At 47.4% G+C, this 23,749-nt stretch overlaps 1 protein-coding gene and 1 long non-coding RNA gene across 3 annotated transcripts in view; one reads left to right on the forward strand and one right to left on the reverse strand.

Annotated features, from left to right (window-relative positions):
• The window catches only part of Ubash3b (ubiquitin associated and SH3 domain containing B), a 148,767-nt gene that overhangs the window by 105,142 nt on the left and 19,876 nt on the right, over positions 1–23,749 (forward strand). Inside the window, exons 2-6 of one of the 2 annotated variants that reach the window (XM_013511127.1) lie at positions 6,701–6,758; positions 7,678–7,864; positions 9,880–10,078; positions 14,610–14,779; positions 20,397–20,605. In XM_013511127.1, the coding sequence (XP_013366581.1) occupies positions 6,701–6,758; positions 7,678–7,864; positions 9,880–10,078; positions 14,610–14,779; positions 20,397–20,605 (823 nt within the window). The remainder of the gene's footprint in view (positions 1–6,700; positions 6,759–7,677; positions 7,865–9,879; positions 10,079–14,609; positions 14,780–20,396; positions 20,606–23,749) is intronic. The other variant, XM_005378366.2, reaches the window with a different exon arrangement.
• Positions 16,427–21,798, reverse strand: LOC106147882. The gene is made up of 3 exons (XR_001232899.1): positions 21,027–21,798; positions 19,253–19,464; positions 16,427–16,701 (listed from the first exon to the last, which is right to left on the reverse strand). It is a non-coding gene; the product is annotated as an uncharacterized LOC106147882 (long non-coding RNA).

Here is a 23,749-nt window from a genome sequence, read left to right on the forward strand (position 1 = left end):
CACAATAAAAGCCTCTAATATTTCTACCTAAGACTGCTTTCCAAAAAGCATTGTTTATAAATATACCCTGAAAGAATCCCTCAGTTTTCCTACATGGCACCAACAGCCTGTTTGTATGGCAGGATTCTTTGGCCAGGAAAACTAGGAGTTGGGTTCTACTAAGCCCGCTCATCACCTAGTCTGGTGCAAATGCTAAACTCATTTTGATGGAAGAGAATGAGTCATCTGGCTAAGTAGGCCATTTTCAAATTAAATGAAAAGCGCTAGGTGTGAAAAATTTAAAAACTGGTGCCCTGGAGGTAGAGAAGATTTTCAAAGCTCCTACAGTTAGTATTAAATGTTTCCAAAATTCAAGACTGTCCTGGCTGTGGGAGCGAAAGATAAAATTTAATTTTGGTGACTGTGGAGTCGAATCCACTTGAAAGTTTACATACCTAGTCTGGTACCATGTCTTTTTGCATCCCATAGTCACCGAGAACCAATGCGTAGAGCAGGGTCATGCCTGAGACCGTGAGCTTGTGTCCACTGCTCATCCAGAGCTGAGGACAATCCAACTTCAGATATAGGGTCAGCACCTCTAATGCAAAAATCCAAAATTTAGATGTGCTTAACTAGTAAAGTCTCTGCAAGTGTTCTAAAATCTGAAAAGCTACAAAATCCAAAACATATCTGGCCCCAAGAATTTTGGATTTCTACTTGAAACGGAAAGCCAGGCACAGTGAGGCACATCTATAATCTCAGCTACTCAAGAGGCTGAGGCAGGAGGATCATGAGTTTGAGGACAGCCTGCACAATTTAACTAGACCTTGTCTCAAAAATAATAAAAACAATTTAAAAAATAGAAAAGGGCCATAGATGAACTTAGTGGTAAAATACAACTGGGTTCAACTCCTAGTACTAAAAAAAATTAATAATTTTCTGCTTAATTGAATTAAGGTCTTACCATTGGGAATATATTTCAGTCTCCACTGGTGTATGTAATGTTTGTTGTTTTTTACTGTAGATTTCAGATACCTGTGGTCTAACACACTGGGAAGGCCCTCCTCTGAGGCCTAACATAGAACCTGGGGTCTGCACTAACATCCCCAAGTCAGGGCATCTTGAGTGGGGTTGTTGGTTTTTTGAAACAGCGTCTCACTGTGTAGTTCAGGTTGGCCTTGAACTCACTGTGTAGCCCAGGCTGGCTTTGAACTAGTGGTGATCCTCCTGGCTCAGCCTCTGGAGTACTGGGATTACAGGCATGCGCCACCATGCCTAGCATTTTGAGTATTTATTAACCTCCCTGTTGAGTAAACTGGAAGTGGAACATACTTCTTGGACAGGAAATAGAAGCTCAGTGATGGCCCAAAACAAATGTCTGGATTGCAAACAGAAAGAGACAAGGAGTCCTACTCAAGCTCAGGGAGGTCTAGGAACATGTATCTAACAAGACATGTCTGTCCATGACATTTGGTAAGCCGTTAGCCTGCAGTGATAACTGAACTCATTCCCCATGACACCCCTTAAATGCCAAATGCATTTCTACCCCAGCCCTCTCCTTCAGGGTTGTCTCCACCATCCACGTAAACATTCAAGCAAAAACACTGACTCAGCCTCCAAGCTGCACTTGGCCAGCAACGCAGACATCATTCCCAATGTCCCCACCATCGCTGCTTTTGTGGGGCCCTCCTGATGTGTTGTCAAGGCGTCTGTGTGTCCCAGCAGACTCTTTACCTCCCTGAGGTGTATCCCTCAGGACACATGCAACCCTGCCTCCCTGCTTCACACCCTGCTTTGCTTCCCACTGCGCAGAAGTCATGATCAGGCCTGAGCTCACTGTACCAGCACGAGACCTTTGTGCCCTGACCCTGCCTACCTGCTCATCCTCATCTTTACCCTGCTCCAGCTTTGCAGGTTTTGTGCTGGCGTCACCAAATGCCATTTTTCCTGCACACACAGTGCTGTCACTTTCCTTCAGTCATTTGCTCATGCCGTCCTAGCTACCCCAGGTGCTCTTCTCTCTAGCCAGCTCTAACTCAGCCATCACCCACTGATCTGCACACACTGGGGATTGAATCCAGGGCCTTCATACTCAACTACGGCACCTAACCCTTTAAAAAATTTTTTTTCTTTTAAAAAGTCTTGCTAAGTCTGCAAATTGCCTTGGCTAGGCTTGAATTTGCAATCCTCCTGCCTTGGCTTCCCGGAGTACTGGCATTATAGGTGTGCACCACCATGCCTGGACTCTTACTCAGTTTTAAGATCCAGATCAAACGCCATTTCTTCTAGGACTGATTCCAAAACTTTCTCAGGAGACAGCACTTTAATGTCTTGATAATTTTTACATAAAGCTTGAGGGTGAACATAAATACCTAATAGTTCCATTTATTTAGTAGTTATATCCTAAAACTTTAATGAGTATCTTAACAACTTAGGAGCCATTTGAAAAATAATACACATTGGGCTGGGGATTTAGCTCAGTGGCACAGCACCTACCTGGCAAGCACAAGATCATGAGTTTGATTCCCAGTACTGGAAAAAAAAAGAAAAAAAAAAAAAAAAGAAAAATAATACACATACACTGGAAGGAAAATATTATTTTTGCTACATTCTTAAAAAACCATCACTACTTACTAGCAAGATATGTGTGTCTATCAGGCCCTACATCAATGTTCCATGTTGATTTCTGTTGGGTACTTGCTTTTTATTACAGCAGTTATCAAAACCTTAACTTCAAACAGATAGGACATCAAGAGAAACTTCAGCACAAATAATGAAAGTACAGCTACCTTAAAGTAGATACTTACATTGTGTCCAGTGGGCGATTGGTATTGCTGTGTTTCACTCAAAAATTTTAAAATATCACATGGCACCCTTTGGAGTTTGCCATAATGTCTGACCTCGTGTAGCTTGAAGTACAATTTCAAAGCCTAGGAAGCACACTGCAAGTTAGATACCCTCTTCTGAGCTGCCTTAGCACATCACCTGTCTCTTGCTGGCATTCCCTGGAGAGGAATTGGATTGACTAGGGGGGACAGTGTTAGAGTGACAGGAAAACCCCTGATAACCAGGGTGCTGTGGCCCTAGGGCGTCACCTTGCCTAACATCCACCAGAAGGCTTGCAGCCTGCAGTTCTGAGAGGGAATGAGGATCCTGCCAGAGCTGCAGTGGTACCAGCCTGAATTTGCCGAAGGAACCCAAAGCTTTGTCCCTGAAAGATGCCCACCAATCAGAAAATGACTCTTCACAGTGGGTTTAGATTTTGGTTTTCATTTGGTTTCCTGGTAAGAGTTCCTTAGGAATAAAAGGAAAAGAAGAGAATGAAAGGAAAAAAAAAAAGGAAAGCCGAGGCAGGGAGGAAGGGAGGGAGGGAATGAAGGAAGGAAGGAAGGAAGGAAGGGAGGGAGGGAGGGAGGGAGAGAGGAAAAGCAGAGGGAAGGATGGGAGGACGCGATGCCACTTGTCTCAGGCAAACTAGCAGGAGAGCAGTGTGTCTTTTCCAAACTTTCAAAGGCATGAGGGCATCTTCGATGCTGGGGCCAGTCTAACATCAAGTCCAAGCATCGCCAGGACCGAGGACAGGTGGCAGAGGAATCCCAGCAGAGCATAGCAGGGCTGTCAGTGGCGTGCTGGCTCCTCCCGCTGTGGCTAATTGCTATAACCGCTTTCCTGGTTTTTTTGATTTGCCATTGTTTTTGTCCTGTTTGTGCCGTTCTTCCCCGTCCTTGGTTGGTATGAGTTAGCATCATTTTCTTCATACAATGCTACAAACGAACCCTAGTCACAGTTGGCAAACTTAGCACCAGGATCAGAAGCCAAGTTTATGTCTGCATGTGACTGAACCTCAGTGGTCTATGCAGCCTAGCGATTCTAGTCAAGAAAGTCACACTGACATCGTTCATCACCGTAATTCCTTGCTGTAATCCCATGGTAAGGCCACTGGCATTTCAGCTACCGAGGTCCTCCTCTGTCTGCTCAAGGTCTCAAGTAGCCTCGGAAATAAGCCTCTGGCAACTTCTGAGTCACCGGACAGTAGCAGATGTTGGGGCCGGGCCTGGAGGTCAGGGCCCACCCCGCTCACACACACTTGCCCTGAGCTGTGGCCCCAGGGGGTGGGCTGTGGAGGTGGCGCTCTGTGGCAACATCCTTTCGTCCACAGAGTGAGGGAGAGCCTTGTTCTCCTGCTTCCCATGTTCAGTCTGTTCTGTGGGCAGAGCTCTGGGAACAAACTCAGCGCAGATCGTGGCCAGCCTGGCAGTGGGTAGAGTCTGTGGACCTGCCTGTCGTGGGCGATTGTAAGGAGAAAGGGATTTTACTTATATATATATACCACCTCCTCCCTAGGGAATTCCACTCCTCTGTTTCAGATTGATAACTACTTTCTAGAAACATTTTTTTAAAACTTCAAACCACATTACTTCCAGAAAGTTCTTTCTGATAGCTAATTTGAGCCCTTCGAGCCACAGCCAACACTTATTTTATTTGGGCTGACCCTCTCTAGACAGGGTGTGCTGAATACAATAACCTTCCACAAAATTAAAGGCCTCTTAGACTTGTCATCTGGAGAAAGAAAGAATTTGGATTTCCTTAACCTTTTATCACAGCCTTTATCACACCCAACCCTTTAATTATCTTCCATTTTTTCCTTGAACCCTCTCCAAGACATATCTTTGGAGTTACAGAGACTGTAACTTAATTAGATCTTTCATTTTCAGAGGATTCCCCTAGTTCCTCAGAAGAAATAAAATAAATTTCATTTAGATGTATTTCATTGGGGGAAGGGCGTAGGAGAAAGAAATGAGTTGCTTTATATAAATAGCTCATTGGCCTTAACCACAAAGGAGTTTTTCCCTTTCCCAGTTGTATTTCAAACAATGGATCTTTTCCAGTGAATAACCTCTATTGTATCACGATGGTGTGCTTTTGTGGGTACATAGTTTCTCCCCTGACAAAAGCGGGTACCTGGCCTCTGTCTGGTGAGCAGGAAGGGAGCAGACAGGCGATCACTCAGGAGCACCTTGACACGTGTGGGGCAAGTGTGCTGTCTCTGTGCTTCCAGCCTTTCCTGTTGGTTCCAAGGGGAGCAGAGGGCTCTGTCCTACTTCCCCTTAACTTCATCTTAGTGTAAATAGGGTTGTGTTTCACAATGCTGTATGCAGACCTCTTTCTCCTGATCCTTGGGAATCTGTGCTCAGATTTTTCACAGGGAAAGAATGTGTTTGACTTGACTATGCTCAGGAGCAAGGGGGCAGAGTCAGGCTTCTCCTTAGCCATCACCTTAGCCAGGCTGACTCTTCCCTTGTATACAAAGAAGTCAGACTCACGTGATCTCTGAGATCCCTTCCCTCCTGACCTGGGGTTTTCACAGCACCAGTCCCTCTGATTGACTGCTCCCCAGAGAGGTAGCAGGAGGAAAGACGGGTTGGTTCTGCAGCCAAATGAGAGAAGGAAGCTTGGACAGAGAGCAGTTTAATTTGGATCCCTTGCTTTCTCTTCCCCTTATGAAAGACTCTGAATCAGTATAGTGTAAGGGTGAATGAGTGCTTATTTATCACTAGGATGTGTCAGGCACTGTCCAGGGTTCCTATGCACACCAGCTTATTTCATCTTTACATCTCACTTGGAGTAGATGCCCTGAGGTCTGTACAGCCACCACAAAACTCCACCACCTCACTGAGACTCACTTGAAATGTCCTTGCTGCAAGACTGTCCCCCCCACCCCACCGCTGCCCTGAGACCAGGCTAGATCTCTCTGCCCTGTCTTATCATGGCTTCCTGTGCTTTTCTGACATTGCACTGGCCACTGGTGTGATTAAAGGGTTGGCTGTATGCTGGGAGTTTTCATGAGCCTGTGTGACTGAAAGCTGCATGAGATCCATGCAAGGACTGCGTAGTCTTGTTCTTTACTGTAGTCCTAAGACCTGCTACAGTGCTGACAAAACAGTTGCCGTCCTAGGTAATTACTGAGTGAGTGTGAGCATGAGTACATGCATGAAAGAACGGATGGGTGAATAGACAAACTAGACATGAACCCTGAACTCTGGCTCTTGGAGACAGGTCTAAAGTTTTAGAAGAGCTCTACATGTGTGAGCTTGAGTAAAGGGCCTACTGCAGTGGATCCCGGTGGAAACTCACTCGTCATTAGGACAGCTTTGAGGTTTTTCTCCAGAAGTGGAGCTAATAGCAGGGATTTGGCCATCCTCTTATACCCCGTGCAGCTTGTGCCCCAGAAGAACTGCAAAATAGTTGGAAATGATGGCTCCAACCTGGGGCTGCTGCTGCTGCTGGTGGTGGTGCTTGGAGAGAGTGAAAAGAGGTAGTGACGTACCCACCCCGCCAAGGGGCTGCAAAGAAGAATCCACCCTGCAGGGGATCTGGGTCAGTAAAAGCGGGTGGGTAAAAAGGGAGGAGGAGAAACCAAGACATGGTAATGTTTAGGGAAGCAAAAATAAAACTCTAATGTGGAAACTGCTGAAAATAGACTGCACAGGCTGCCAAGCTGCATGCAAATCCAATGCTAATTTCCCGGAAATTAATGGCAAGTCCTAGCTTCCACTTGCCTGGCTATGACCCTCGGCGAAGCCTGCCTCAGGTGTCTCCACTCCTCGGAGGAGAGCAGAACATGGCCTCTGATGTTGCCTCCTGCACACCCAGAGCTTGCTGCTGCAGTGGGAAAAGCTGAGAAGAGGCTAAGAATACTAACAATAGTTTCTTCTTCCAGGCAAAAGGCCTTGGCATCCACCGGAGGAAGAAGCGTTCAGGCAGCATGTGACTGGTTGGTATGAAATAAATAAATTGAGAAAATAGCACATAATAACCCTGAGTGCTTGTGGATGACTGCGCTGTGCAGCCTTTCTCTATTAGACCCTTCCTGGGAGCAGATGAACCCAAGGGCCAGCAGCAATGCCATTTATCAAGTCAGTTGCCTGCTTTGCCCCGGCCCCAGGGTATGTTTGTCTTTGGAGATGTTTAAAGACATTCAGAGTCATTTTCAGGTAGATCTTCTCTGCATATTGCCTCCTTCCAGTCACTTAAAGGCCTCCTTATGCCAGGCCTGGTAGCAAAAACCCAAATCCCAGCACTCTGGGAGGTTGAGGCAGGAAGACTGCAAATTCAAGCCCAACCTAAGCAACTTAGCAAGACCCTGTCTCAAAATTGAATAAAGAAAGAAAGGAAGAAAGCCTGGGATGTGGTTTGGTACAAAGGCTCTGGGTTAGATTCCCAGGACCTCCACCCCCATCCCCCCACATTCACTGTAAGTGTGTGGATGCTGGGCGAATCCATTTAGAAAACAATCCCACATTCCTTCCAGGTGCCTGTGCCTGGGGGATCCCATAGCATCCCGGGAGCTTCCTTTTTCTTGGCAGTGTTTGGGCCTCCTCATAGACTGAACTGAGGGGCAGGATGCGTGGGAGCGGTACTGCGGGATGGGCAAAGGCTTTGGAGTTAATCCGAGAACGCTTCCTGGAGAGCAGCTCCAGGGTTTTTTAGGGAGCTGTGGGATGAGGTGGCAACAGGAGACGCGGGAGAACAGAAGTTGGTGCATCTGAGCATCGGTAGTTTTTGACAGCACGAAGGAACACCTTCGCCGTGGTGCCCGGGGTAGGGAATATGTGGAGGGTGGATCTGTCTCTCCACTTTTCCTTCCTTCTGTTATTCTCCAGCGAGTCTTCTCACGCTCTCTTCTCTCTCTTCCAGGTTGTTCTCCCACGTGGGGGACCCCTTCCTGGATGACCCCCTGCCCCGGGAGTATGTCCTCTACCTCCGCCCCACCGGACCCTTAGCACAGAAGCTCTCCGACTTCTGGCAGCAGTCGAAGCAGATCTGCGGGAAGAACAAGGCTCACAACATCTTCCCCCACATCACCCTCTGCCAGTTCTTCATGGTGAGCTGCTGGCCCTGTCCCTGCAGCCTGTCTCCCAGTGGCCCTGATGGCCCCTTTGGACCTGGAGCAAGAATGGGGCACCAAGAGGACTGGGTAGTCAGGGGTCAGCTTGGGTGTCACCCTAAGTCCTCTTGCTTTGTATCTACAGAGACCCAGGGGCACCTGGGTCTGATACGATTTCGAGGTGACTGTTCCCCTCCCAGCCAAGGGACAATCCTGACCCTTGTGGGCGGTCACTCAGGTGCCTTCGCACTTGTCCATCATCTCCCCTGTCCACTTTTACAAGGGAAGAGGGCAAAAAGAGCAGGGAATAGATAGAGACAGCTGTTTCAGCCTCTGGATGCTGTCCACGGGGTTTTTCACTAGATCTTCCTGGACAGAAAAGAAGCTGTCTCTCACTGGCCACTGTTCTAGTCCGTAACTGCAGCCGTGAGAAGGTTGATCTATGCTGGTGCACGACTGTGAGTCCACCACTCAGTGAGGATCAGGCAGGAGGAACCCAAGTTCAAGCTCAGCCTGGGCAATGGAGTGATTTACTGAGACCCTGTTTCAAAATGAAAAATAAAAAAGGGTTGGAGTATAGCTCAGTGGGAAGGTCCTGGGCTCAACCCCAGTACCATGGAAAGAAGGAAAATCATTTAGCAACCAAATTAAATCCACTCCTTCTAATACATTAAATAAATGCATCTATATAGCTTCCCATGAAAGTAGAGGAGAATTGATTAAGCCACATAGCTTCGAGACAAGTAGAATGGTAGCATTTTAACACTTTTTTTTTTTTTTTTGGTGGTGGTACCAGGGATTGAACCTAGGGCCTTTGCACTGAGCTACATCTTTAGCCCTTTTGAGACAGGATCTTGCTGAATTGCCCACCCTGGCCTAAACTTGTAGTCCTTGTGCCTCAGTCTCCCAAGCTGCTAGGATGGACAGGGATGCATCACCACCCCAGCAAGACAAAATTTTTAAAAAGATATTTTGCTTTTTTTTTTGCAGATTCTCTCTCTCTCTCTCTCTGTCCCTGTGCCTGTCTCTCTCTAATAAAAAGCATGTTCCTAACACCTTCTCTTTTGCCATTCACTTTGAAAATTAAAGTGATTATCACTTCCTCTTAGTCATACAGGCTCTTTCTCAAAAACATTGAGCATTTTAGAGACACTCATTTTCCCTTCAGTGCACTGCAGAGGGTAGGAGGATGTCACGGCTCTGAGCCTCATTCTTCCCAGCTATCAGGGGGTGGATGTGCAGACAACTTTGATTGTCTAAAAGGAACCGAAAAGGTACACGTTATGCTAAACAAGCAGAAAACACGCAACAGTTTGTCCTGTACTCTCTCACCATGTTCTTCTTCTTTGCTTTTCTTTTGATTTTTGTTTTTGAGCTAAGAAAATTTGTTTTTCAAAAATTACATCTATTTATGATGTTTTGCTATATGTGTACATGGTGGAATAGCTAAATCAAGCTAATTAATACATGTATCGCCCTGTGTACCTTTTATTTGTGATGAGAACATTGAAAATCTACTCTCCTAATCTTCCAGTGCTAGGGATCAAACCCAAGGGCTTCTGTGTGCTAGGCAAGTGCTCTACTACTGAGCTACATCCCAGGCGCTAAAATCTACTCTCTCCGCAATGTTCAAGTATGTACTGCATTGTTATTAACTGTAGTCATGGTGCTGTATAAGAGCTCTCTTGAATTTAATTATTTTTTCTAACTGAAATTTTAGACCCAACCCCAAACCTCATTCTTGCTTTCTACTGAACCAGTCCTGCACTGTGGTGGGGCTCAGCCAGCGAGGAAGGGAAGAGGTTATGCCTTCTCCGCTCAGTTTGCCAGAGGGAGAGCGTGTGTCTGTATAGTTAGGGGCCTGCCGTTGTTCTCCAGCCTCCCAGGCAGGGGTGATGGTTATCCACCTCCAGTCCCTGGGGAAAGTGTGTGCAGTGTTAAGGGGCATCAGACCCCCAGTGCCTGGGTCTCTGAGTGATATCTGCTCCTTCCCTCTCCCCCCACCCTGCCAGTGTGAGGACAGCAAGGTGGACGCCCTGGGGGAGGCCCTGCAGACCACTGTCAGCCGCTGGAAGTGCAAGTTCTCGGCGCCCCTGCCCCTGGAGCTCTACACCTCCTCCAACTTCATCGGCCTCTTCGTGAAGGAGGACAGCGCAGAGGTCCTCAAGAAGTTCGCCGCGGACTTCGCTGCTGAGGCCGCATCCAAAACCGGTGAGCACACAGAGCCCAGCCTCGGCCGTGAGAACCAGAGTAGGGAAGGATGCAGGTAGGAAAAGGTAGGTGGTAGCTGGGAACAGAGAGAAGACCGGCCAGTCTGAATACCTGCTGAGGGGCTCCAACCCTGTGACCCATCCCCCTCCACCAGGCTCTACTTCTTAAAGGCTCCTCCACCCACCAGTTTAACCACTGTAAGGACCAAGGCCACACATGACACACGCCCTCTGTGGGCCCAGTTCACATCCCAGCCATGAGGGCCATGGAGCTGGAGGCGGAGGTAGAGGGCACACAGGGCAAGAATCCCCATGTCCCTTGGCTGCCTTGCTGTTCTGCTGACTTCCTAGAGAGACCGACTTCCTGGAGAGACCATCCTGCTCTCTCCCTCAGACCCAGGCTGAGATGCTCAGTGACTCAGCACTGGACTACAGATGAACCAACCCTCTGGGCACCACCATCTCTCTCCCCTGGTTCAGAATTCAGAGCCTGCCTCGCTTCCTCCTTACCCCCACCCTGCCCATAGTAATGTTTATCTGGTCTTGATGTTTGCTGTGTTCCCCTTCATAGTAAATCATAAGAAAACACATTGAGCTGACACCCTTCAACTTGCTGGAACCCATTAGAGAGGCCTTGAATCCTCAAAAGTCTGTCCAAAAATGTAACCTCATTGAGACATCTCCAGTTCTGTCCATGACAGCTCTCAGCGCAAGCCAGCTGAGATGCCCAGCAGCAGGGTTAGCACACCCCGATGCTCGGGATGTGTGTGGACAAGAGGGAGACATTTGCCACTCTCCACTGAGGGGCCCGGTGTCAGATGGGCTGGCTGGGCTGGGTGAGAGGGCCTCCTTCGGCGGCACTGATGGACAGTGCGGGGGCAGGGGCCCTCTGTTGCTCCCTAGAAATGAAGTCACACTCAGCTGTGGCTTTGGGGACACCAAGTATGTGTTTATCAAAAACGATGCGAAGAAGAAGAGAATCAGAGCTCGTGGTTCAGCCTGCAATCCCAGCACTCTGGGAGGCTGAGGCAAGTTCAGTCCCAGCTTGAATAACTTAGTGACTTTGGGAGACTGTGTCTCCAATCAAAAAAGAAAATAGGGCTGGGCAGTCGGTCAGTGTAGAGGTGCAGCCCCCAGTCCTGGGGGAGAGAAAGAGAAGAAAGCATTGGTTTCTCCTGGCCGGAGGCACAGTTAGAAAGCCAGACTCAGGCATTGTGGTAAGAGCACCAAGAATAGTGAGGCTGGTGCGGATGTCTTCAGGGAGACAGGAAGCTGGGGAGGAGGGATCAGGATGGTGGAGGAAGGGCCCCTCCAGGGGAGCAGGTGGTAGGAGCACTGGGGTGTGACAGGGAAGTGTCGAGGGTTTGAGCTGCACAGTCTGGCCAAGTGTTGGACGTAAAGCTGTAGGAGACACCGAGCTTTACCAACCCCCACTGTGTGGGGTTCACAGAGCAAGAGAGTTGAGCAAAGCTCCAGAGTCTGTTGACTTTCAGCTGTATCTCAGCTGCCATTGTTATCACCGCTGTTTCAGAACCAATCCGGACCCTCTTGCTCTGTGTTTCTCTTTACCAGAAAAAAACCTCAAATAGACCTCAGGAGCCAGGAAGAGTGAGGTCAGCGATCATCACAGGATCCTAAAGCATCGCTGCTCTCAGAAGGAGTTCTGAGCCCGTAAAACACTTTCTGGGAGCTCTGTGTTAAAGCATTTGGCTCACTTCCTTCTGCTTTGGGCAGGAGCTGCATCAGTCTACACCCTGTCCTTGGGCATCCCTTTCTCCCAGGGACCAGCCTTGAGATTCTGGCTTCAGTGCAGCCTGGTGTTCCACACAAGCTGAGTATTTCAGAGAAACAACATAATAGAGAGCCAAATTATTTCCTGTTCTTAGACCTCAAGGAAATGGCTTTTTTTTTCCCCTTCCACAGTAGCTATTGTCAGAACCACTATATCCCCACAAGAACCAAAGCTAATGTAGCCACAAAACCCAGCTCCTTCACAAATCAGAAAAGTAGGTCTCAGCGAGGACTGTGGCAGATTCTTAGAGTGTATATGGAATGAGAGGCAGTCAGGCCCCCGGATTTCCATGTGGAAACGGGACAGGCAGTCCCTCTCCAAGAATCCGTTGTCACTCTCCAAGAAAGCATGGGACCTGGGATCTCTGTCTGTGTGACACTCCCTGGTGGTGCTTCGAGGAACTGCATGGCCGGGCTAGATGTAGCTAGTTTAGTTTATCACCGAAGGTGCAAAACAGATCATCCTGTCTTGCCCTAGAACTTATGCCTTGGTATCCTAGTTCTTGGCACACTGCAGTTCCTTCTGCCAGTAGACTGAGTGTCATTCTCTACTCCAGGTAGTTTAAGGAGACTCACTTATGTGCGTTCATTTATGCAACAACTACTGAAATCCTATTGACATCTAAGTGGGAATATAGATGGATAAACAGAAAATGCCTTGTCTCATGGGGCTTCCTCCACAGGGATCCTGTGTGGGATAACAGAAAAAGTACTTGAAACCCTAGGACCCAACTTCTAGGTCTAGTTTGGCCACTAATTCTCTATGTGACTGGACCAAGTGCCTTAATTTCTTGAATTCCTTAATTTCATGTAGTTGTTGTAAGGAACAGTGCAAGGTGGAGACCAGCCGAGACCACCAGGCTTGTGTAAAGGCAAAGTGTTGTGGAATTTATTGTGCCTGGGTGCAGGCAGACAGAGGACAAAAAGGCCATCGGCAAGGAGCAAAGAGAAGCAAGCATTTTTATAGGGCTTGAAAGAAGGCAAGGGGTGTTAGGAAGATCTTAGTAAACATTGGTGGTCAAAGTTCTCTGAATGTTTCATGCCGCAGTGGGCAAAATCCTTGAGGCGTCCATTGTGAGTGCTTGTGTGTCTTTAGACATGGTCCGTGCTCCATCTTAGCTCTTTTAAGACATTCTGTGTTTGCAGAGGGCACTGGCGTTGAGCTGAGAACAAGGCCTCTGCGGGCAGACAGGTTGGGTACTGGGAGAGTCAGATCCGAATCAAGCCTTCCAGTTGTATCTTCATTATTCCAGCTTGTTAAGTAGATGACTTTCCCTTGCTTAAAGTATAAAAGAGAAGTAAGAGCCATTCCCTCATGTAAGTAGATTTCTTTTGCTTTTAGGGTGGCTTATAATCTGCAGGCTTTGTTTTCTGTATTCAACAGTATACCTACTTTACACATGTACTAGCAGTGGAACTCAGGACCTCCTGCCCCGTAGGCAAGTGCTCGTCTTGTGAGCTGTACCCTCGGCTCACAGTCTGCCTGCTTCATCATCAGGGGTGATTTTGACCCCACCCCCGAACATTTAGCAATGCTTGAAGTCACTTTGGGTTCTTATACCCTAGGTGATGCTACTGTTACAGGGTGGTTTCTTCAGAAATGGCTTGCCAACCAAAAACGTTCCAGGCTCTTCTCGCCTCAAACAAAGAATTGGATGAGGCAAGCCAAAAACGGTGCCAGACATTTATTTGAAAAGTGCGAGGTAAATGGTTATGGGAGAAACCAGCTCTGCAGAGCAAACGTGGGCTGAATAAAGATTAAAAGAGGACAAAAACCAAAGGAAAATTACACACCGTCTGAGAAGCTCAGCTCAGGGTACCATGTAGACTCAGGCACAATAACGGCTTTCCATGCTGACCACTCTTCTTTTATGCCATCCACATCTCCTAGGAGCTCCCAAGAAGTCCTACATATGGGTCCTCACATTGCCCTGGAGTCTTGTGATTGACAGGTCCCACTCATTTCCCTAATCAGCTTTGCCATACCTTATCCCCTATGTCTCTACTGGCATCTAGTGACTAGGGCCGGGGATGTTGCTAAGCATCCTACTTACAATGCACAAGTGAGCCCCTTACAACAAATAGGTAGTCCAGTCAAAAGGCAGTTAGGGGGGCTGGGGATTTAGCTCAGCGGCACAGCGCCTGCCTGGCAAGCGCAAGGTCGTGAGTTTGATTCCCGGTACCAGAAAAAAAAAAAAAAAAAAACCCAAAAGGCAGTTAGGGAGCCTTGCTATAATTTTAATGATATTCTATCTTCCTACTGTGTTTCTCCATCAGACTTACCCAGAAGGTACAAGGCTTGCTCCCAAAAGGAAGGCAACATAGCTGTGGGAATCACACAATTGCAAAACATGCACTCTATTTCTATAGAAATCATGTTGTGCTTTCCAGTCTTGGTTTCTTCATCTGGATGGTGGGGCTGGTGATAATCAACTGGGATCATTGTAAAGAGGAGCCATCCAAAAAGGGTTATCCCTCTGCCGATCCATAGTGCTTATGCAAAAGCCATCTCTGTGGCTCTTTGTCTCCTGCAGTGGGTTGACTCAGGATCTATGACCCACTTCCCTTTTTTCTGCTGCTGTGAAAGAGAGAAACAGCTTTGGTCTAACTGAGGATCTCCCTCCTTTGTTATTTAGGGAGCAGAAATTATCAGGGCACTTTTCTGTGTTGGTTCTTAAGACTCCACTATTGCTATGATCACCACATTCTAATTGTGGACTTTTTTTTCTCCCTTTTTCCAGAAGTACATGTGGAACCTCATAAGAAGCAGCTGCACGTTACTCTGGCTTATCACTTCCAAGCCAGCCACCTACCCACCCTGGAGAAACTAGCCCAGAACATCGATGTCAAACTAGGGTGCGACTGGGTGGCCACCATATTCTCTCGGGATATCCGATTTGCTAACCATGAGGTAATGTCTCACTGCAACTCCTGATGCTGTCAAGTGCAGGCAGGGGTGTGATCAGAACCAGGAGTGCTTGCTGCTGGCCACTGCAGAGAAATGGTCACCAGTGCAGAGCAACAAAGCAAGCACCTGCCCAGGCTTTTGTCCAGGCTCTACCAACTCTCTGGGAAGCTTGGAACGTGCATCCCTCTCTCTGGACCCCAAGTAGCTCATTTAGGTAACATCCCCATGATTCTGTCTGCCATGCCGACCTTGGAGGGATGTAGAAATAAAATAGAGGACAGATGGCAAATATGCTTGGAAGGAATGAAACATTATATTAGTTACTGGTATTGATAGCAGGCATCATTCTGACCTTAGGGGAGTCAAGGAATACATAAGTACAAAAAATGCAAAGGCATGGTGAAGAGCTATTCACTGATATCTGTGTCATGCAAGGAACCGTAGAACGTACTCGAATTTTTAAATGTGGTCCTGTCCTCAAAGAGCAGGTCAGTTGAAAAAGACTGTGAAAAGAAAGCTCAGCCCAGGCCCAGTGAGGTTTGCATGCCTCCCACCGAGAAGCGTGGGTGGGACAGCTGAGTCCTGTTGCAGGCTGACAGATGGGGAAGCTCCTAGCATCCTTCTTTGGGGGAATCCACATTGCTCTGCAGTCTAACACGAAAGAGTGGTTGATACTGGAAGAGTGATATTGTCCCTTTCGCCCTGAAAAATGACCTGAGATGCAGAGAGTAAGTGGCTGGTCCAAAGATAAAGAGCAAATAAGGACCAGAGGTAAAGCCTGAGCCCAAGTATTTTGATCAATAAAGATCAATGTATCTAATAAAAAAAGGACACAAAACCCCATATAGTTGTCCTCCTCTATTTATGATTTCCTTTATTGTACTCTCAGTTACATAAGATAATCATAGTCTGAAGATAATAAAGGAAAAACTCAGACTGTTTGTGGTGGCACATGCCTGTAATCCCAGCACTCAGGAGGCTGAGACAGGAGGATCGTTGTGAGTTCAAGGCCAGCCTGCGCTACAAAGTGAGCTTGAGGCCAGCCTGACCCTATCTCAAAAAGACCAAAAAAAAAAAAAAAAAAAACCCAGAAATAAACTCCCGAGTTTTTTTGTTTTTTTTTCTAAGTTTTAAATTATGTTTAATATAGCATATTGTTATAGTTGTTCTATTTGATGATTAGCTACTATTGTTGATTTCTTAATGTTCATAATCCACAGTTCATTGCTATCTGAGATTTCAGGCACCCACGAAGGATCTTTGAATAAGGGAGGACCACTGTAGATGAAGAATTTGTTTTCAAATTTAACTACATTTATTCATCAATACTTACATTTGTTTTCCCAATTTTTCAGTAGCAAAAGAACTGAGATTTTTGTTAGCTTACATGGCCTTTTTCTTTGTTTCTTTTTGGTCTTTTTGAGACAAGGGTCTTGATATGCAGTTCAGGCTGGCTTTAAACTCACTTTGTAGCCCAGGCTAGCCTCAAACTCGCAACTATCCTCCTGCCTCAGCCTCCCAAGTGCTGAGATTACAGATGTGCACCACCACACTTGGCCTACATAGCCCTTTTAAAAAACATAGCCAGGGATATAGGTCAGTGGCACAAGTGCCTGCCTGGCAAGTGCAAGGTCCTGACTTTGATTCCCAGTACCAAAAAAATAAGTAAAATAAAATAAAATAAAAATAGGTTAAAAAAAAAACAAACAAAAGACACCTCTCTTTTAGGCTTTTTTAACATGGAAGAGAGCTGGAACCTCAGGGTTGAGACCAAGCAACTCTGTTGTTTTGTGTTAGGAAGAACCAAGCCAGGAATCAAATCTTCATGGCTAGGTGTGGCAGGCACCCTGTGAGGAAGGTGCAGCTTTAAGGTCTTTGCTGATGGCGATGTCATTTCCTCCTCTTGAGTCATTGGACACAAGTTTCTGAAAAGACAGGTAAAGTGGACTGGAGCGAAACTTTAGAGTTCCAGAGTCTCCGGGAATGACTTGGGATAAGCCCTAAAGTGGAGACATTTGGACATCTAAGCCCGAAAGGTGAGGCTGGACACTTTCTGAGGGTGCGGGTGAGAAAACATCAATGGTTCCATGAAGATGGCCTCTGAAAAGTCACCTTTCCGAGAGAAGAGGCACAGTGGAATTTTACAAGGCACATCCTCTAATCAACACTCCCTCTAGTTAACTCAGAGGGTGATTACTTTCTGCCTGACCCACATTCTGCTCAATTGGCATGGAAAGGCAGTGAGCGCCCACGTGAATTCTTTTCTAAAAATAAGGGAGCCTCTTTTATCTCTTATTTGTAAAAGCTCGTTTATTACTATTCTTCTGACACAACACTCTGTGGCCCCTTTAGACCAGAGACCCTCCCTCGGAGGTCTTCCCATCTTTCTGCAAAGGGAGAGCTCTTGCCTTCCTCCCTCCCACTTTTCCCCCAGGAAGCAGGCTTGATGGACTGCCAGGGAGGGAACAGATGTCCAGAGAAGGAGATTGACTCAGACAAGGACACTCAGCAAGGCCTTGTGACTGATGTCTAGGAAAACTGTAAGAGTCTTATTGATGTGGACTTGCAGATACCTATTTGTATTTGGTGCAGTCCCTTCCACATTAGTGGGGACTCTAGGCTATGCCACTTCTATGCACCAAGCAGTGGAAATCTAGAGGAAAGACAGAGTTCTACAAAAAAAGCACACATGTAGGAGTCTGGCACCCTTGGCTTTAAATCCTGGCTCTTTCATTTTATCAGTGATTAGATTCACTTTAACAACTTAAATAACTCTTTAGTCCTTAACGTTCTCATCATAAAATAGTAGTAGTGTTTTGCTGGACCATGGCACAGACTAAATAAGAGGTTGTATGGCAAGGCCCTAGCTGTGTTAGTCAGCTTTCTGTTGCTATGATAAAATACCCTGGAAAGACAACTTGAAAGCAGAAAGGTTTGTTTGTGGCTTATGGTTTCAGAAGTTGCAGTCCATGGTCAGCTAATCCCACAGCCATGGTCCCGAGGTGAGGGGGGATATCATGGTGGAAGGACATAGGGAAACACATGCTCATCTCATGGGAAGCATTAGGGAAACAGCCAAAGAGGAAAGAAGTAGATACAATCCCCAAGGCCATGCCCCCATGATCCACTCCTTCAAGTAGGCGCACTTCTATTTCCATCATCTTCCAATAATGCCACCAAATTACAGTTTCATCAATGGATTAATCCACTTGATGAAATTAGAGCCCTCAGTATCCAGTCATTTCCCAAAGCCCATCAGCTGGCAACCAGGCCTTTAGCACATGAGTTTTGAGCAGTTCAGATCCAAACTATAACAGGCCCTAATGTAATGCCACAAGGTGGTTTTAACAAAGAAATTCCTACAGCAGCTTCAATTGTTTCAAAGAATAGAAGGGTTTCCAGGGGCACATGGTTCAGTTTATTATCACATAAGGCTCTGACTGCCTATCAGTTAGCAAACTCTGAGGTGAGGGAGGAAAAATATACCTAAGACAGATTTAAGACTTACAAGCAGGTGCTAAACATAAAACAGAAGCATCAGTATAATGTAGTACAAAGTAGGTATTGTGTCCTAATTCCTGTCACTTAAGCTGAGTTTTTTGTATCTGCTTTTGGGGCATGGAAAAGAGTCCCAGTTATTATTTTATTTCATTTTTAAATTTTTTGATGCTGGGGGTGGAATCCAGAGTCTCAAACAGTCTAAGCACTTATTTCACCATTGAGCCATACCTGTAGGCCCACAGTTATAATTTTAGATTGGCCACAGTGCCTTAATTCTCATATTGTTCATTCAGTAAATAAAGCTACTTATTGTCCAACTATTCTATCTTAGGATAGATTGTCTCCAAACTTCGCTGTGCCTTGATTTTCCTGGAAAAATCCCAGAGGTAGAATAAGGACCCCTCTAGAGGGGATGGTGGCACACACTTACAATCCCAGGATTCCAGAGGCTGAGGCAGGAGGATCGACATAAATTGGAGGCCAGCTTGAACTACATGGTGAGACCCTTATACAAAACAAAACAAAACAAAACAAAACAATATTAAAGCCTCTGAAAGGAGTTCTCTGAGTTGCTTTGAACTTTTGTGTGTGTGGCGGGGGGTCATTATAAGCTGAGACTGCTCTGCACAAGTGCCCGAAGAGCATGAGTTCAGGCTTGTTTCACTGCGACTGTCGGCCTCACTCCACCCTGTTCCAGGCAAAGGAATGTTGCTTGTCGCACATCATTACATCCCGAGCTTTGAAATTTAAGCAATTATTTTTTGGTGGATTTTTTTTTTCCTTTAAAAAAAATGAACCCCACAAAAATTTTCCTGGTTTGTGGGAAAAGAAGTTTGCGCGTCTGTGATGCAGGGGAGCAGGAGAATGGAGGTGATCAGAACAGGCAGGTCCAGAACTGAAAGATGCTGGAGGAAGAACTTGACAAACAAGCGCCTGTGTAGCGGCCGAGCGATTCACATGCATTCTATGCCTTACCGGCCTCGTCCTCTCAGACAAACACATTTTCTGGCTCTTTGCATTGCTTTCTTCAGTACGTGTTCTGGTGGGTCAGTCTGACGCCAGCGAGTGGATGGGTTGGCAGCAAGGACGAGTATTACTTGGGAGAACAGGCATCACGCTTCAGCAGAAACAAGTAAACCCTTCTGTGTACAGGGCTCTGTTCCAAGGCGTTGTCTTACATTGTTTAACTTGTATAGTCCAGGTATTATTTCATGGATAAAAAAAATAAAGTTAAAAATCCGAGGATGAGAACTAGCATATTTAACCTATGAACAGCTTGGACACAGTAGAAAAGCTAGGAAAACTTCCTCCATATTTGTGTCCCTTGCAAAACAAACAGGGTAGGGAATATTTTCCTCACTGTTGAGGTCTTCTGCTGCTAATTAAAAAAAAAAAAGAAAATTTTTTCTAAAGTATATTTAGGCCTATGGTGTTTATATACACCAGGAAAGATAGCTCCCTGCCAAGAGAATAATGAATCAGCCAAGTGGCATGGTCTTGTGGTTGGCCCTGGAGGCTTTTCTGAGCTCAAAGAAGGAAGGTGTGGTCACCATCTGCCCCTGGATGAAGGAAGGCTGGTTACTCCATGCGCTGCTGTCTGTGAAAGACAATTTCCTTCCAGACCTTTGCTAAAACTTCAGCTTTAAAGAAGTTCCTTGTTTAAACTGCTGAGGTACAAAGACAGGGACACCTTCATTCCCAAACCTCTCCTATAGGAATAACCCCTACCTGGCCCATCTGTGAGCCCCACATGATGACTCACTTTCCGCTAGCTGCATCTGCCGTCTGCTGCCCTGCCTGCCACAGACAGGCCAGGGAAACTCCATTTAGATAGCAGTTGGCTTGACAGCCCTTCAGCTTTCAGATGAGTTTGTGAAGCCCATCTCTGAATCCTGAGGGGAAGTGAAGGCACACTGGCAAGAAAGTCTGAGACCATCCAAGAGTGCCAGGGTCATACCCACAAGACCCTGATGAGAAAAGAAATACTTTCTGATAGGCATCCAGATCTCCTCGGGGCCTACCGACCCATCCCCATCCAACACCCACACTGCATATACAGAATCTCACCCTCGAGGCACTGGAGAATAGTGGGCTCACGCATCCTGTCTTCCTTTTCTAGACATTACAGGTCATCTACCCCTACACCCCACAGAACGACGATGAGCTGGAGCTGGTCCCGGGGGACTTCATCTTCATGTCTCCCATGGAGCAGACCAGCACCAGCGAGGGCTGGATCTACGGCACCTCCCTGACCACCGGCTGTTCTGGACTCCTGCCCGAGAACTACATCACCAAGGCTGACGAGTGCAGCACCTGGATCTTTCACGGGTAAGGAGCCTCCGACCTCGGCCTGCCACAGCTGGAAGCACACTGCTGTGGCCGACTTCAGGAGATGGTGAGGAAATGAGCTCAATCCTGGACCACAGGGCGGCAGTAACAGAAAGTGGAGCCTGTGGGGAGGAGGCTCACTCAAGACATGGAAAAAGAGGGTAATGTACCGTGCCGCTCACTGTCCTGCCCTTCTTCCTGATCGAAGACTAATCTAAAGCTGCCCAGGGTCCTTGTCTTTGGCTGATGGGTGCTGACTCCTCAGTGCTGGGTCTTCACTGCTTTTGGGGCTCTGTTCACCTTGCAGTGGGTCATTACTCTAGCGAGACTGCCTCCCACAGCAACCAGGCAGATTCCTACTAAGGCAGACAGATCAACAGCAAAATGGATTCCCAGACTGAAAACCTCTAACTACACTCACCTTCAGGGTCACCTCGAGCAGGTCCTCAGACTTGGCACGCATGTGCCGAGCCACCAGGGACTGCATGTGAGCTGAGAGGCAGCTGCTAGAACTACACAGGGGCTCCCTACACCATTCTTCTTTAGAGCAACAGCTTCCCACCCACCCTCACTGCTGTCTGCTTCCTGGTGCGTACGTGCCCTTCATTCACAGTGGCCTGTGTTGTTTGGCCAGCTCTGGTCATGACAGATGAAAGTAAGAACAAAAGCGCCTCCTCTTGCTTCATGCCAACATCTCGGAGCCAGCCCTTCCCTGGCATGCGCAGGCAGCTGGCCAGGCGACGTGTGCCGGTTGGTTTTTCCTCCCTCCTGTTTTTGTCATGTGGAAACATGACTGAGGCAGAATCGCTGGGCAGCAGCTGCATGGTAGCTAATGCTACTATTACTACCATGAAAGAGACGCAAAGGGACGGTGTCTGCACGTGTACTGCCTCAAGTTAGAAACGAAAAGAAGTGCCCCGCCCCGGTGAGCAGCAAGCAGACAAGCCAGGAACCCAAAGATGGAAAGGAACATTTTCCTCCTCGATAACCGGCCACCTGTCCCTCCCCAGTCCTAGCCTGCACATCCCCATTAGAGGGTCCAAGTCGCCTCATATTCCCCAGACAAGTGCTTTTTCAGAAATGGTTTAAAGTGAAGAAGTTGGATCTCCAATGTACCGTTTGATCTGTATAAAAACAAACAGGGCGCTGGGCACAGTGGCGCACGCCTGTAATCCCAGCACTCAGGAGGCTGAGGCAGGAGGATCATTGCGAGTTTGAGGCCAACTTGGGTTACAAAGTGAGTTCAAGGCCAGCCTGAACTACATAGTGAGACCCTGTCTCAAAAAAAAAAAGACCAAAAAAACAGCAAAACCCTGTCATAAACCACCTTGTGATGTTTCAGGCAGGGAGGGCACCCACGTATGGCAGAGGGCCAGGAAAGTTGTATCGCTTGGTGACATGGCATCCAACTGAGCTGAGTACCCTCTTTCTCAGAATGTGTGCACATCGTTAAGTGACAACTGCTGTATGTATGGATAGACAGAGCTGAAAAATGATTGGTCAGAGGAAACCCAGCCCCCAGCTCTCCTGCCTCACTCACCATGGGCTCCAGGTGGCAGCAGAGAATACGTGAAAAGCCCTCCTGACCCAAGGAAGAACCTCCCTTCTATACCACCTGTCCCTGAATTAATGTGGGCTCAGGTTGAGAACTGGCTGAGCCCAAGTGACTTCAATCGGCAGGTCACACCCTCTGTGTGCCTTCTCCCTTTACTTTAAGAGGTTACCAGTGATGTTTCCAAGGAATCATGTTTGAAATCCCGCTACCAGCATCCACAGCCAACGTTGCTGGAGTGAGGAAATTCTAGCACCAGGCATCAGAACATTCTGATTAAGAATCTGGTGGTGCACACCTGTGATCGCAGCACTCAGGAGGCTGAATCAGGAAGACCACTGTGAGTGTGAAGCCAGCCTGGGCTACACCGTGAGTTCAAGTCCAGCCTGAACTACAAAGAGAGACCTTGTCTCAAAAAAAAAAAACAAGAATTTTAACCAGTGGCCTTGGCCAGATGCTATCACCTCTCAGCCTCTTTTTGTTCATCATAAAGTGGAGATAATTATTGCACTTACCTCCCAGGGCTTAGCTTTCCAAGGATCTATGTCGGGTATACAACAGCACTGAATGTACAGTAGCCATTAGTGTTCTGAGCATTCTTTTTTTCTGTCTTGTGTTCACCGGTCCTCACTCCCATGCTCATCAAATCAAATGTCTCTTCCACAAAGCCATTCTCTGTTTGAGCCCAGGTGGCTATGCCTCCTGGAGGCACTGCCCGGCTCCACTTGTGACCACCCACCTGTTGTCCTAACCAGCAACAGACCAGAGTGGGTGGAGCCCAGGGCCAACGTCCTGGCCAGACTGACTGTCCTGGAGGGAACATGCAAAGGGGACCCAGCTCAGAGCCCTGAATACCCCTCCCAGCCCTGTGCCCCTCAGTCCTCTGGGTACCTCCCACTGCCCTCCTGGCCTGTGCTCCCTGCCTCATAGTGCCCCTGGGCATTTGGCAGCTGATGGAGCCCCAATGTGTCCTTTGAAGTGGGGGACTGTGCTTCAGGCCACGGGCCAACTGTGTTCTAGGAAGGAGTCAGCACCTCCAAAGTGTTGAGAAGAAGTTCTGGGGGTCACCCTGGCTTCCTCCCTACCGTGTTGTCAACATATAGCACCCACTGTTGTCTTCTGAGAACACGCACACACGTGCGTGTGCACACACACACACACACACACACACACACACACACGCACGCTGTCTCAAGGGGAGTCAGGTCCTTTGATTCCAATGACAGGAGAAGAGGAGGCTGATGTTCTCTTTGCCAAGTAAGCTGAAGGGGGAAGAGAAGCAATCCTATCAGTGTCTTCCCAGCTGTAATAAAGAAATTAGAGACAAGTACATGCAGGATGTCAGCCCGATTCCAGAGAGCCAGACACTTCCGGGCCCTGAAGCTTTGATGAACCAGACAGGAAAACTGAATTTTCTGTAACTCCGACATTCTGCAGGGTGTCAGTGTAAAATAAAGGAAAACTGCTGGTCTGTCAGACTGTGTGACTGGCATGAGACTTCCTTGGGCTACAGTTACTTAAACGTGCTCGTAAGAGGTTGCATTTGGCTATACAGCAAACTTACTGACACAGCTGTGTTACACTGTCGGCTC

This window comes from Chinchilla lanigera, unplaced genomic scaffold (assembly GCF_000276665.1).
Source record: "Chinchilla lanigera isolate Chin_1 unplaced genomic scaffold, ChiLan1.0 scaffold00011, whole genome shotgun sequence".
In the NCBI taxonomy this organism is placed as follows: domain Eukaryota; kingdom Metazoa; phylum Chordata; class Mammalia; order Rodentia; family Chinchillidae; genus Chinchilla; species Chinchilla lanigera.